The sequence below is a fragment of the Candida margitis genome (assembly GCF_024628925.1).
Source record: "Candida margitis strain CBS 14175 chromosome Unknown scaffold49, whole genome shotgun sequence".
NCBI lineage: Eukaryota > Fungi > Ascomycota > Pichiomycetes > Serinales > Debaryomycetaceae > Lodderomyces > Lodderomyces margitis.
In genome coordinates this window covers 29,511-44,745 of record NW_026261782.1, presented here as the reverse complement: position 1 = coordinate 44,745, position 15,235 = coordinate 29,511, and the positions used below count along the sequence as shown (strand labels likewise).

Sequence of the window (15,235 nt, the reverse complement as noted above, 5' to 3'; positions counted from 1 at the left end):
TACTAGCCAAGCATACCAAATCGCTTATTCTTTTATACCATATTTTCTTCTATATTTATCATCAACTTCCAATAAATAATAAGTTCCAGCAGGTAAATTTTCAATGGATCCTTTAGGTTTAAAATTCTTTTGCAAATGAGCATCTTCTCTAAGACCAATTGCATCAACATAAGCTTGTGGAGATGCAATTTTACGTCCTTCGCCTAATTTGTAGTCGAAATTTAATACCTTGATAATTGGCGACACGTCTCCCTTTATTACCACCGATAACAAAGTTGAGGCTAAGCCTGATCCATAGGAGAAGATACCAATTCTTTTGTTTAATAAACTGGATGCACCATCGCCTTTGGTTGCAGTGTAGTAGATGGCTGATGCAAGGGAAACCCAGGCTGATGCGGTATACATGTTTCCAGTATTTGTAGGCACTTTCAATGCTGGGTCAACACGGGCCTTGGTTTGTTCTTTGGCCAAGTTGACAAACGTCTTTTCCAAGACTTTATCAGTCAATGAATCTTGATAAGATAATGCATCGATGTGTTGTCTTGTTTGCTCATCAATTAAATCAGCAAACTTTTGTGGATTGGATTTGTAGTCATTATACAACAATCTGGCATAACTCTTGGTGACTAATTTACAAGTTGGGACATGGAATGCATTGTAATCGAAATGATCAAATAAACCCACTGTCTTATTTTTATCACCAGTAACTTTGCGAGAGTAGCTTTTGTAACAATTATCAATGGCCTTAACATAACAGCTCAAGGAAAAGTGTCCATCAACAGTTGGGTATTCACTAGTGAAGTCAGGTTTATAAAAATCATAAGCATGCTCCATAAATGAACCTCTAATTGAATCGAAAACAATAGGAGCATCAGGACCAATCCACAAGGCAACAGCACCAACTCCACCTGTTGGTCTAGCAGCACCCTTGTCGTAAATGGCAATATCTCCTGCAACAACAATGGCATCTCTACCATCCCAACTGGAACTTTCAATCCAATTAATGGCGTTGATCACGGCTGAAGTACCACCATAGCATGCATTGACAGTGTCAACCCCTTCAATATCAGAGTTGTCACCAAATAATTGCATCAAGACTGACTTAACTGACTTGGATTTATCCAATAAAGTTTCAGTACCAACTTCTAATCTACCAACATGGTCAGGGTTGATGGAATAGTGGGAAAGCAAGTTAGACAAAACGGTTAAACTGATGGAGTAGATATCTTCAGTATCATTGACAAATGCCATATTGGTTTGTCCTAATCCAATGGTGTATTTACCTTGTGGAATACCATCAAATTTTTCCAATTCAGCTTGATTGACTGCTTGACCAGGAATGTATACTTCGATACCTTTGATACCAATGTTTTGTGGGGATTTAGTCATCATGTAAGGGAGTGGTGGTAGTAGTTAAGTTGCTGTAGTTGTTATTCTTGTTATCTACTTTAATTTGATATGGGAATAAGAAGAACAAGTGTGTGGTAGATATCGAATATATATCAGGGGTCTGTGTGTGTTGAAAATAATTTTCTCTGTGTGTAAACGAGAGACCTGCATATAAACTGAAAAAAAAAAAACTTTCGATTTACGTGTAATAAGTGGTCTTTCGGTCTATACGATGAGTAGATGTAGATAGGTAGATTGATAGATAGTACTACATAGATACAGTACAAATAGAGAGAGTATGTATGTAATTTAGTTACTTATAAAACTACTGCTAAATTTGACTAGGAACAGGTGTCTGCTTCACAATGTCTATTACTATACGACACATATCTAAAAAGTCTGTGAGTTTATCGAGTGGCGTGTATATTACGTAATCCACTCGTATAAATAGTAGAAGACCATTACCAATGGAAAACAAAAAACACGTCTCGGCCACACGCCTTTTTTAATGTCGCTTTTTGTTTTTACAGACACGACACTGAGGAGAAAATATAACACCATTTTTGCAGCAATATGTAAACCAAGAAAACTTCAATTTTAAACCAATTAAAAGCTTTTAAACTCCTCATTCCGGTTGGGTATTACTAATGGTCTATTTTTTCATATAAAATGAGGTAAGTTTCGCCCGAATACTTGTGCTAAAGTTCTTTCTCTCAAAAAGCCATTTTGACTAATAAATTGAATTGTTTTTTTTTTCAATCATGTTGAGGTTTGGATTCTTGTTATTATCATTTACATCACTTGTGTTAGGAACTGTCGGGCTGTTTCAAAGAGAGAGAAATTGCGACGCATCCAAGATTGAAGCTTGTCGGGTTGCCAATGAAATAAAGTATTACAACTGCGAAATCTTCTACGATGATTCAGATGAAGATACAGATACAGATACAGATCATGATCATGATCATGATCACCATGATGACGAAGATGACAGGCAATACGATTCTGATGCAGAAGAATATTATGTTGAAAGAAAAGTTTCTCAGTGTGTTTGCGGTTTGGGAGACGATTATTACACCATTTGGACCGAATGTGCCAAATATTGTGACCATGATGGTAGAATCGACTTACATTCCGAGGCGATGAAAAGCTCGGTATGTGCTGAGGCTCTGAAAGTGGTGCCTAATTCCTATCTTGCAAGCTACATTTCATCAAGAGACCAAACACAATCACTAGCTTGGACAAAGACAAAGGATTTGGACCATAGAACTGATGATCTTTCCTCAAGGATTTCAGCAATAATGAAGTCCATATCTGGTTCAAGCAATACTGGGGAGTCTATTGAGCCTGCTTTATCTACAACAGAAGGTGTATCAAGTGATACTGCTGCTAAAACTGAGTTTGAGACAACTAGCTCAGAGGTTGCTTCTAGTACTATTGTTGATACCGCCGAGTCTGACATAGCCAATTCAAAGGGAACCTCAAGTGATTCTGCTGCTGAAACGGAGTCTGACACAGCCAATTCAAAGGGAACCTCAAGTGATTCTGCTGCTAAAACGGAGTCTAACGCAACCAACTCAGAGGGTTCTTCTAGTAACATTGCTATTACAGCTGGTTGTGGCTCATTAATCTCTTTGATTTTATTATCCTTGTTGTGATATCTGATCTGGTCGAAGTGAATAGGTCTAAAATGTATAACTTCTGTGTAGTACAACTATTTATCTTCATGTTTTTCTCATGTAAAGTTGACCAATGAGAACTCTCAAAAGTAAAGTGGAAAAAGGGGTCCACCCGAAAGATAGAGAAACGTTTCTGGTGAAAGTAGTTCTAGCCGCAGCAAATTAAGCAAAACGTGTGTCTCCATATGACAGCAAAATGAGTGTATAAAGGTTATCTACATACACCTTTGTAGTTACCAATTGGTCTACAAAACACAAGATTAACCTCTCGGAGTAAATCGATAAAGAGAACAATGACGAAATTGTGGCTGTTTGTCTCATAATTTTGTCATGTGCATTAAATTGAGTGTCATATGTTAATACTAAACGACATCTGCTTATTGTTTTCACCGCCGTTGTAAATTTTACGACACTGAAATTTTCCAATTTTTTTACTAATGGGCTTATAAATACAAACGATATATAAGGGGAAAGTAACGCCAACTTTTATACTGCCTTCAAACTATTCCTTTCTGCTATCTATCAATGATATCAGTCATAACACAGAAGTCAGGAGGTGAGATCCCTGACTCTTTAAAGCCCTTTCTTACCAATAAATTCATTCATAAGACATGGGCAGGCACATTTTATTGTCAACCACAAGCTATTTTTCAACCCCGTAATGAAGATGAAATTAAGGAATTGATCAAACAAGCTAGATTGCATCACAAGACTATAATGACGGTGGGTTCTGGCCATTCCCCAAGTGATTTAACCATGACTAAAGAGTGGTTGTGCAATTTGGATAAATTTAATCATGTGTTACATCAACAAGAACATTGGGGTCCGGTTCTGCCAGGGTCAACTGAGCAAGAGGTAAAGTTTGTTGATTTAACGGTTGAAGCTGGGTGTCGCATATTTGAATTGAATCAATACTTGAAAAATCACCAGTTGGCTATACAGAATTTAGGTTCAATTAGTGACCAATCGGTAGCTGGGTTAATTTCTACGGGTACTCATGGATCTACGCCTTACCATGGCTTAGTATCACAGCAGGTTGTTTCCATAACCTTTTTAACTTCGGCTGGTGACTCAATTACTTGTTCATCAATTAACAAACCAAACTATTTCAGAGCCATACTCTTGTCGTTGGGAAAGATTGGTATCATTACTCACGTTACATTGCGTACGTGCCCAAGATACACCATTAAATCAGTACAAGAGATTATCCATTTCGATACATTATTAGCTCAATGGGATACGATTTGGTTAGATTCGGAGTTTATTCGTATTTGGTGGTTTCCATATACGGATAAATGTGTACTTTGGCGAGCCAATAAATCCAATGATGCAATATCACCACCAAGAGAGTCATGGTATGGAACCACATTTGGTCGTTTTTTCTATGAATCATTACTTTGGATTTCAGTTCATCTTTGGCCTAGCTTAACTCCTAAAATTGAACAATTTGTATTTGAACAACAATATGGAAAAGTTGAAACTTTGGGTAAAGGCGACATTGCAGTACAAAATTCAGTTGAAGCTTTGAATATGGATTGCTTGTTTTCACAATTTGTTAATGAATGGTCTGCTCCATTGACTAATGGTGTTGATATTTTGAAGCAATTGAAATCGACTATCGAACAAGCGGCAGCCACCAAGAGTTTCTACGTTCATGCCCCAATTGAAGTCAGATGTTCAAATGTAACTCAGTGCAACAAACCATTTGTTGACGATCAAGGTCATGAATCATTATATCCATCTCAAACTTGGCTATCAAATCGATCTAAAACAAGCCCTGGCCCTATACCCGGAAACAATTTACGACCATTTTTGGACAACTCGCCCAAGTTGCCTCATAAAGACACTAACTCGTACCCTCCAACAAACGATGAATTGACAGTATTCATAAATGCAACAATGTATCGACCTTTTGGCACCAATGTAACTACTCATACGTGGTATCAAATTTTCGAAAATGTCATGATCCAAGCTGATGGAAAACCTCATTGGGCCAAAAACTTTATTGGCGTGGAAGGCGAGAAACAAGATGCAAATGAAGTTGTTGACGACTTACATCAACAATTGGAATTTGGGGGTAAACCATTCTACACTATGATTGGATTTAAAAAGTTAATGCAAGATTGGTTTGGTCAGGATCTTGTTGAGTTTAACAAGGTTCGTAAATTGACAGATGCTGATGGAGTTTTCCTCTCAGGTAAACCCTGGGCTGATAGAAATGGTATTTTATTGGATTAAAATAATAGGGCAGTGTATACGCCAAGGCGAGTAAGCCACCGTTTCTCTACTTAAAATATGCGTATTTACTATTTCCTTTTACTTAAACGGAGCTTTTAATGGATCAATAACAACACCTTGCTTGGTAATCACTCTAGGCATGGTTAATTTCTGGTGGGTTTCTCGACTGGTCCATTCTTGTCCCAAGGGCATTCGTAACGATTGTTCATACTGTTCTCTAGTTTCAAATGGATATGGAACATCCGACGACTGATATTTGAGAATCTTCTTGTTCAACTTCTCATTGATTATGACATTGGATAAGTTTTTATCTTTACGTTTATCGCGTTGCGTCACGCCATCGATTTTACGAATGAATTTCCGCTTCTTCTTGTTGGACTTGGCGCCTCCACTACCGCCTGTCCAATCACCCCATCCTGGTAATGTTACATCCTCCTCTTTATCATCCTCGTCTTCAATCATTCGTTTCTTTTCCAGTTGAAATTCACTAGTTACATCATCACCTACAAATGCTTCTTTGATTAAATCCTTTTGCTTAAACATTGTTGGCACCGAATCGATATCGATTTCTTCTCCATCATCGGATCCGTCATCCTTGTGAATGTCGGCAATTGCTAGCGTATTATTGACATCAATTAATGATTCAGTATCGTTATGATTTTTCTGCTTACGTTTGGCAATCTTGGCGGCCGCTTTAGCAAGCTTGGATGAATTTTCATCAATCATTGTGGTAATTTTACTCGACTTTTGTCTTGCTTCTAAATTATTCGTACTAGCTGTAGTAGATGCAAGCCAAGGATTCGATTCATCAACTTGAACTTTCTCAACTTCAGCTTTACCGTTTTGTCCTTGGTTTTGATTTTCCTCCACAACTTGCACTTTATTAATCTTGGATTGTAAAGACTTGGCATTATCATCCTCAACTTGGTTCATAATATCTTCATTTAGATCACTGTCATCAATTGCTGCTGCATTGTACACCCGTCTACCAGTATTTTTCTTCACATTAACCAACCCATTGTCTTGTTCAAATAAATCGATCCCCGTATCTTCACCACTCTCCAATCTTCTCAATTGTTCAATTTGTTTTAAATTCTCTTCTTTTTTCCTCTTCTCGGCATTCTTCATAAAATCCATCGCCATTACTCCCTTTCCAATCTTGCTTCTATCTACATCGTCACCATCTTTAACATACTCACGCTCGAGTCGATCTAAATTGTCATCACTGTAGAATCCTTCATCGTCATCATCACCACCATCACCCCCTCTTCGGCCCAATTGCTTCTCTCTTAAGCGTTCCCCCTGTCTCAACATCTCTTCCAACTCCTCTCTGTTTGACGCGTCTTTCGACAATCCACTCTTGATCATTGATTGCGCCCATTTCAGCTGAGTCTTATGTTTCAAACTCATTCTCTCTTTAGCCCTTTCCATGTCATGATCTTCTCCTTCGTCACCAACATCTTCTACCTCGTCACCCAACTCTTGATTTCTCAATCTTTCTCTCTTTTTAATCTTGTGATATTGTTTTGACTTGATCTTTTTCAATCTTTTTGCTCTACGTTCATCTCTAAACATCAATTCCCTCATGAGTTTTAACTCGTTGGTACGTTTACGCATTTCCTCGGGTGACATTTTGGCCATGGCGATTTCTTCAAATGTAGCTTCCTTTTTGTCGTCAACCAACGCTGACTGAGTAAGCAAATCATTAACCTTTTTCTCTAAGCTCGTTGTGGGCACATGATTATCAGCTCTAAATGTCAAGACTGAATCATTAATTTGGTCTGGTTGCTGCATGGGAAACTTCAACACTTCAGCTTGTCTGTTTTGCTGTACAGTATCACTCCATTTACTAACTTCCTTTTTGGCTAAGTCATAAGCAGCACCACGATCATTTCTTTGCTGAATACGTTTAGGTAATGGTGTAGCAACCGCTTTAGCGTCTTGATCAATGAGAATATTATCGACACCGCTAACGTCCTTCATCATATCGGATAATGATAATTTTTGGCCGTTTGACGGCACACTAAATTCATTCTCAGCACGAGTTTCAGCAATAAATTTCTTACGCTCCTTCGGTTTGGACGTTTCTAGTTCCCTATTCAACATTCCTGTTGTTTTCACTAAATCAACCCCCTCATTGTCATCATCTGATTCATGGGCAAATACATCTTCTTCTTCAGATTCACCCTCCTCTGATCCAGAATCCAGATCGGATGTGGATGCTTTTGTCGTATCACCCCAATCTTCTTCCACTCCTTCATCATCTTCACCATCTTCCTCATCATCGTCATCTTCTTCGCCACTAGAAGAGCTCTCTGACACCCAATCGTCATTAAGCACCAACTCATTTGAGTCCTTGCTTCCCTTAACTTGGGCAAGATCACGATCGTCCATATCCCAGGCTTCCGATAATGTAACTAACTGTCCCTCATCAATACTATCATACTCCTCATCCTCATCATCGAGGTCACTGTCACTATCTTGTCCCAATTTCCTCCTCTTTGCTTTGTCTCGTATCGTTTGTGAAAACTTACTATTCAAAACATCATAATCGTCATCACTTGCCAACGCTTCATCGGAATCAATATCCTCATCCAATAAATCTTCATCTTGTTGCCCATCTTGTAGAAACTTTCTTGCATCCAATATACCTTCTTCAAATGGAACATCATTATCTGATTCATCGTCATCAAAATCGCGAGGATTACTCTTTCTCTCTTGTCTCTCGGCAATTTGGTATGCGTCGATTATCTTTCTCGAGCTTCTATTCTTGCCACTCTTTTTCACTCCTTTGCTCTTCTTTGCCATGGTTGCTGTGGTTTGGTGATAAAATTAGTGGGCTGCAAGATGGAGATGCCCTTTTTAAATTTTTTTATATTTTTTTTTACCTACGACTTTTGTGCAACAATTTTCATTCTTTCACATCGCCAATGCGATAAGCTTTGACAAAGGAATGGCACTAGTAACGGTGGCAAAGATAAGCCCAACACCGCTGGAGATACCTTCGAGTTATGCTGGGACATTCAAGAACAGTCTACAAGTTCATCCACTGTTGAGAAATGATGCCAATAATACGTCTTTTACACATGTTTCTCATCGCTGTTCTAGTTTCCGATGTCAAGTTTTACACATCTAACTACAAGGAGTCTAAAATATCATTGATTTCATCAGCAGTCAACTTCTTAAACCTTGGACCTTCAACATTAGTACCAGTGAAACCCAACAACTGCTCTTGGGGATCACTAATAACAGCAATGTCCAAATTATCACCAATCAACTCTCCTTCAACACTTTCTTTCAAAGCTAAAAGTGAAACGTGAATAGCATCCTCCAACTGCAAGTTTTCATTCCATCTCTTCTCAAGAAACGTCTTGGCACTATTTGCCGTCTTCCCTATGGCTGTTGCTTTCCATGGGAAATATGAACCACTAGGGTCAACTTGGTATAATTGAAACTTTTCTGAAAACTCGTCATATCCACCAACTAATAGGGAAACACCAAATGGTCTTATACCTCCTGACTGTGTACTTTCTTGCATGACTTTGGCAATTTCTTGAACCATGATACGTACAGGTGGGTATTCATTGTAAACTAATTTGTAGTTCGTTTGGGCCAACTTACGGGCTTTGTCAACCAACACTCGGAAATCTGGCCCCATTCCACTATATGTCATACCAATGTTTGGAGTTATATATTCCACCTTGTTATTGACATCCGATTTGTTGAGTATCGAATTGGATTTACGCTCTGTGGCTAAAACCACCCCGTTATCACACTTGATTCCAATTGTAGTAACACCTTGTTTGACGGCATTGAGGGCGTATTCAATTTGCACTAATTTACCACTGAAATGAAGTAGTTAGTATATTTGCCTCTGGTAGAAATTGTAGCAAGCCGCCATATGGAGCTGCCACTACAATTAAGTACATACCTTGGTGAAAATGTCGTCAACGAGAATGAATATCTATCAGCCATTGTAATTGAATTGTTGTTGGATCTATAGCTTTAAGCTTGGGTTAGGGGTTACTTTTGGCGTGCTCTTTTCCCTTTATTCGCCTTCGATCAATTCTTGACGCAAACAGAGAAAAAAAACAGAAAAATGTTTTGCAAATCTACACGACAAAATTTTTTCAATTCTTTTGCAATTACTCTATAACAAAATTCAACTCTATAAATTTTACTTTATCAAATCTATTCCTCTTCATCATCAGTGTCAACTGGCTTTGGTGTTCCTTTAGGAGAGCTCAACCATTCAATATACCTCAATCTTCTTCTTTCAGCTTGAGCTTTCTTTTCATTTCTAGTCATCTTCTTCTTTCTGGTTCTAACTTTAATATTAGCAGGCGAATCATCATCGTCAGCACGTTTCTTGACTTCTGGTGCTGGTGATCCCTCAGCAGACTCACTTCCTCCATCTTCAAATCTGTTTGCATCGACAGCAATACTTCCCTTTTGAACAACTTGTCCATTTTCAACATGCCATTGCTCAGGACATAAAGCTCCCACGAATTCGTTGTTGTGCGAAATCATAACCACACCTCCCGACCATTCTCTAATTGCAATGGCTAAACCTCCCAATGAGTCACGGTCTAAATAATTTGTAGGTTCATCCAAAACCAACAAGTGTGGGTTGTTCCACATAGCTCCAGCAATAACCACTTTGACTAATTGACCACCTGATAAAGATCCCATAGGCGTGTGATCAGCAATTTCTCCATCCAAACCAACATCTTCGAAATGTTTACGAATAACTTTTGGACTCAATTCTCTGTAACCCAAACCTTCTCTTGAAGCTTCATGATCATCAAACTTTTGTATAAGCTTATCAAATCCTTCTTCCAACAAAGTTTCTCTAGGGACCCAAGAGTTGTACTTTGGTAACCAGTACTTCCATTTGACTTCATATTGGAAAGATTTTTTCAACTTTTGTCTACCAACAATGGCCTCAACTTGTCTTTTACCTCTACCATCCCCAATATCAATCTCCTTGTCCATCATTGCTTTTTCTTCATCAGAAATCTTTCTCGATTCTTTTAATAGAACCTCACGATCATCACCAAATCTATAACGCCATTGTAAATATTGATTGGCAGTTTTCTCCTTATGCTGTTCAACGTGTTGCAACGCATGTTGCGCAATGTACCCAATTCTCAAGTTCGGATGTTTTTCAACTTTCCCCTCAGCTGGAATCAATTCACCAGTGAGTAGCTTAATCAACGTAGATTTACCAGCACCATTAGGACCAACAATAGCTACTCTTGACGACAACGACAATGAACATGAGACATTATTTAAAGATGGCTTTGCGGCACCTGGGTAGGTGAATGTCACATTGGACATACGTGCAACTGACCTAGTGTTTGACTTGACACCTGTGAGAATACCAGGAGGTGGGAATGCCATCTTGACATTGGAATCCGTTAAAGTGTAGTATGATTTTCCTTCTGGCTTAACCTTGACAAACTCAGACAAGTTACCCTTGTAGTATGCTAGTTTCTTATTTTCATAGTGGATAATATCGGTACATACGGCATCAAGGAATCCGGAATCGTGGGAAACAATCAATGAGGTAATTTCAGTGTGATCAACAAGGTATTGCTCCAACCATTTGACGTTTCCAACATCCAAATGATTTGTAGGTTCATCCAACAACAAAACATCTGCATGCATCAACATTGCTCTGGCCAATTCCAACTTCATCTTCCAACCCCCAGACAAAGAACCCACATTCTTTACCAATGTCTCCTCAGAAAAGCCAACATCAAATAATGCCGACTTGATCTCATTCTTTTCAACATTGGCCAACTCTGGGTCAGAAGCAATGAAACTGACCAAATCCATATCTGCTTCGGATCCTTGTAATCTATGTTCAACAAAACAGGTTTTTAACTCATCGGCAGAGGGAAATCCTTCTAATTGACCTTTGGAAATAGCTCTCATCAAGGTGGATTTACCAGCACCGTTTCTACCACATAATCCATATCTGTGACCCTTCAAGAGTCTCAAGTTTGTCTTGTTCAACAACATACGAGAACCATATGCTAAAGAAAAATCAGCATTGACAATCTCAATGGAACCATCATCATTTGCACCATCCAGAGTTGCTTCTGGGTTGAACAAGTGTTTGACATTGGCAGTGACTGCTTGTGCGTATTTTTCATCATCCTTTGAAATCATTGTCAAGTATTCAGCCAATCTCTTCCAGTCGTTGACGTGAGCATCTACTTGAAGGACTTTACCGAGGTATTCCAAATAATCGCTATTGACACTCGATGGTTTCTCCACCTCTTCTGGTAAATTCTCAGTATAGAAGTTCTCCGCTTCTTTCAAACTTATTCTGCCGTGGAATTTTCCATCAGTCTGTTCGGCCTCGGCATCCTTCAATACTCTGAATGCTTTATCAGCAATCTCTCTAACCTCGGGCAAGGAAGCATTATTGACAACTTTTTCGACACCAGGTAAAAGAATTGGAATAAATGTCTCGATTTCTCTCTTGTTGTTCACCAATCTTGTTAAATTTTCAGTTACCATAACCGTCTGTCTCAATTGTTCGTTTGAAGATGACGACATTTTCAACGACTTGTCCAAAATAGGAACCAACAAAGACAATGCTGGCTCGGTAACTTCTGCGACAAATGTGACGGAAGAAAGATTCTTGATACATTCAGGGACCTGTTTTGGATCGGCCAAGGTATCAACAATTAAATCATACTTGTTTTGCAAGTCCAAGTTATCCAAAACTTTAACAAACCTTTTCAATGTGCTTAACCCTGATTTTGCCAATTCCGGTTTGAAATCTGTTGACAAGTCAGTCAATACTGGCACCACATCGACGAATTTCAATTCCAAAATATCAGCAGGTACTGTATCAATTATTTTATTGAAGTTTTCCAAAGCTGCAACTTTGCTGTTCCATTTGGCGCCTGATTTAAAAATTGACAAGTATTCATCCAACACTACTGAGCCCAAAGCTTCAACTGGGTAGATACCAAATAAGGAATCAGTAGCTGATTTGGCTGCTTTGACAACATTTTTGTCCTTATCAGTAAACATGTCGTACGCCGTGGCAAAAAACTGTAAAAGAAACCACTCCTTTGGTGTCTGTCCTCCAAATTGAACTGCCAATTGTTGAATGATAAGCAAAGCCCCTTCTTTGACCAATGGCGAGTTCTTTGGTTTCAATAATGACTTTAGGATGTCATTCAACTTCCATTCATTTATAACTGCCAAGCTGTCTTGTTCTGCAATCTGAGTTACAATAGCAGTCACTTCCGTCTTGACCTCGCCGATCTTACTTGCCTTTTCAATATTGGACAAGTTTTCATGGAAAGGTACGTCAACATTCAATTTCGAAAGTGCTGTGTTTAACGAAGTCAAGGACGTTGTTGATGCATTTGGATTTGGTGTGCTTCTTCCACTTGTAGGAAGAGAATCAATTGGTGATGCGACAGATGAGCCTTGGTTGCTTTGCGAAGGCTTGTTGTAGTATCTGCCTTGGTTATATCCCTGATATTGCTGCCCTTGGAACTGTTGCCCTTGGAACTGCTGCCCTTGGGACGGTTGGTAACCCTGATACTGTTGTTGCTGGTATTGTCCTGGAACAAATGTGTTGTTAAAATTATATTGTTGCCCACCAGCATTGGCATTTCTGTATCCATACGTTTTCGGCTTTTGCTGAGCCTGTTGCTGCTTCACGAAATCATCAAACGACTTGGACATGGCAGCTTGTTTGAGAAGAGATAAAGGACTCTAAGGGATTTTTTTGATGAGATGCTTCATTTTGTACCACGAGGGAAGAAAAGAAAAAAATTTTCAGTTACAAGAAAAGCCGCACGAAATGCGTGTACTTATAATAAAACTAATCTACTAGCTGCTTCAGTGCAAGATTCACCCTGCAATATTGATCTCCAACTTTATATGTGAGATCATAGTATTTCAACCGTGAATCAGCACTATTCTTGCTTCCATTTTTGTTAGGAGAGGATGGCAGAGACTTTATAGTCTCGCGATTCCAAGCCATGAATGTGATATCAGACCCACCTTTGATCTTACTAAAGAATTTTCTATTAAAACTGCCAACTTCTTTATGTTTGACTTGTTCATCGATAGATATCTGGTACACCTTTGATAAAAAAGATTTCGTCCCATTTGAGAACCCAGCAATAACAAGACCAAACGTCTTGCCTTTATCATCGGGTGTGGTCATATCTATAAGAGAGCTAGTGTTCACCTGTGAAAAACTGCTCTTTGTCGGAATCAACATTTTTTCGTCACCTCCCTTGCTGAACAAATTGATATCTTTTCCAATGATGAGATAAGCTCCGTTGGGTAGTACAAATATATTTTGAATTTCGTCAAATCGACTCAAGGTTAGCTCCCCAGTTGTTGAATTGCCTTCTTGAGTAAGTGCCACCCTATCTTGGACAGAGCTTAGCCTGACAATAACCCCATCGTGGTCAAATGTTCTCGTTTTTGAAATATCCTCATTCTGGGCTTCCGTTTCAGGCTGAATTGATTCTTCCTCTTCATTGGTATCAATTACTGTCATCTCACTCTCGTTGGTTAGAGAACGTTCCAACGTTTCCTCCTTCCTGTCTAGCTCCATATGGTCAGCCCCACTTTTATCAAGCTCCTTCTGCTCAACTTCCCTCTGTTCTGCCTCCTTCTGTTCTGGAATATCATCATCAAAGAAACGAGATATTATGTTAGACTTTGGTGAATTGGACCCCTGTGCGAATACGAAATCATCTTCGCTATTCTCAATCATCTCTTCGATTTCGTGGTGATTCTCCTCTGAAATATTGAGCTCTCCCAACCGTGACGACGGGGACCTTAATAACGATATAATCTCCTTCATCGAGTCTTTTAATTGCTGTCTTGATTTCTTGATTGCTTCCAAGTCTGGTTCTGAAGGTGTGACAGGGTAGTCAGATTCCTCCTTGACATCTTCCCTGGTGGTTTCCCCCTTGCTTTTGCTCTTCAAAAGCATATTTTCCTTTTCCAAGCTATCTAACTTCGCCTGTTGCTTCTGATTGGCATATTTTAAAGTCTTGATCTCTCCTTCTAGGTGTAATATCCTGTACTTCATCTCTGACTTCTCCAAATTGGTCATGATCTTGAACCTTTCCAAGTTTGTAAATTCAGATGTGAGGTAATTGATCACCCCTGGCAATGTGTAGGTTGGTTCATTCAGATTCTGTGGCAACAGGCTACTTGCTTGGTCTTTCCATTGTGTTTGAGGGTTCATTGGCCTATTAGATCGAGGTGGCATTGTTTTAAAAAAGAAAACTAGTGCTTCGTTTTATTTTGCGTGTTGTGTATATATTTCAAAATCTACAAAAAAGACAATCTATGTAAAAAAAATTCTCTTTTCGCGCAAATCATTTTTTTGCACTTTCATGAATCCAATCATTCAATCCATATCTGTTCCTAGCAATCTCAACAGCATAAAATTGCATCCTCACTGCAAACATTGTCGTGTCTTGACCATACTCCTGGTCCGCTCTTAATCTTAAAAGTGTACCAAAGTTGAAATCTTCGATATCTTTAAAGCTGTCGCAGAACTTTCTCCACTTTGTCTTACCCTGAGCTGATTTCATTTCATCTTCATTCAATGAAGCAGCAGCAGACTTTTCCTTAAACTCTGGAAAATCCTCCAATAACCTGTTGAAAATATCATCGTCAAACTTGGTAAGTCTCAACTGGGAACCTGGGACCTTCTCCAATAATGACCAATATGTTTCTGCTTGATGCACTGCCTTCACAGCAAATTGCATTTCAATCTCCTCCATATTCTCCGCCTTTTCAGGGTCGAATGGCTGTCCTTCTGCGTGTAGTCCTGACATTTTTGCTGTTGATTCTAAATTACGATTTGGAAGAAGTAAGTGGTGGATAAAGATTTATGGAAAAGATGAGAAGAGAACGGAATAAAA

General features: G+C 39.0%; 6 protein-coding genes across 6 annotated transcripts; 2 read left to right on the top strand and 4 right to left on the bottom strand. All coding sequences in view use genetic code 12, as the record gives it.

Annotated features, from left to right (window-relative positions):
* Positions 1-24: 24 nt before the first annotated feature.
* On the bottom strand, positions 25-1,392 carry ERG13 (hydroxymethylglutaryl-CoA synthase; the record flags this gene model as incomplete). Its single annotated transcript, XM_051813761.1, has 1 exon — positions 25-1,392. The coding sequence occupies one exon, from the start codon at positions 1,390-1,392 to the stop codon at positions 25-27; it is 1,368 nt and encodes a 455-aa protein (XP_051672634.1).
* A 758-nt stretch (positions 1,393-2,150) lies between these two features.
* Positions 2,151-3,044, top strand: CANMA_001760 (uncharacterized protein; the record flags this gene model as incomplete). The annotated part of the gene is made up of 1 exon (XM_051813760.1): positions 2,151-3,044. One exon carries the CDS (start codon positions 2,151-2,153, stop codon positions 3,042-3,044), a length of 894 nt encoding a protein of 297 aa, XP_051672633.1.
* Positions 3,045-3,590: 546 nt separating this feature from the next.
* ALO1 (D-arabinono-1,4-lactone oxidase) lies at positions 3,591-5,303 on the top strand (the record flags this gene model as incomplete). Its single annotated transcript, XM_051813759.1, has 1 exon — positions 3,591-5,303. The coding sequence occupies one exon, from the start codon at positions 3,591-3,593 to the stop codon at positions 5,301-5,303; it is 1,713 nt and encodes a 570-aa protein (XP_051672632.1).
* A 78-nt stretch (positions 5,304-5,381) lies between these two features.
* CANMA_001758 (uncharacterized protein) lies at positions 5,382-8,111 on the bottom strand (the record flags this gene model as incomplete). Its single annotated transcript, XM_051813758.1, has 1 exon — positions 5,382-8,111. One exon carries the CDS (start codon positions 8,109-8,111, stop codon positions 5,382-5,384), a length of 2,730 nt encoding a protein of 909 aa, XP_051672631.1.
* A 328-nt stretch (positions 8,112-8,439) lies between these two features.
* Positions 8,440-9,278, bottom strand: PRE8 (proteasome core particle subunit alpha 2; the record flags this gene model as incomplete). Its single annotated transcript, XM_051813756.1, has 2 exons — positions 8,440-9,148; positions 9,235-9,278. The coding sequence occupies 2 exons, from the start codon at positions 9,276-9,278 to the stop codon at positions 8,440-8,442; spliced, it is 753 nt and encodes a 250-aa protein (XP_051672630.1).
* A 216-nt stretch (positions 9,279-9,494) lies between these two features.
* CANMA_001756 (NEW1) lies at positions 9,495-15,148 on the bottom strand (the record flags this gene model as incomplete). The annotated part of the gene is made up of 3 exons (XM_051813755.1): positions 9,495-13,052; positions 13,195-14,554; positions 14,796-15,148. 3 exons carry the CDS (start codon positions 15,146-15,148, stop codon positions 9,495-9,497), a joined length of 5,271 nt encoding a protein of 1,756 aa, XP_051672629.1.
* Positions 15,149-15,235: the final 87 nt, after the last annotated feature.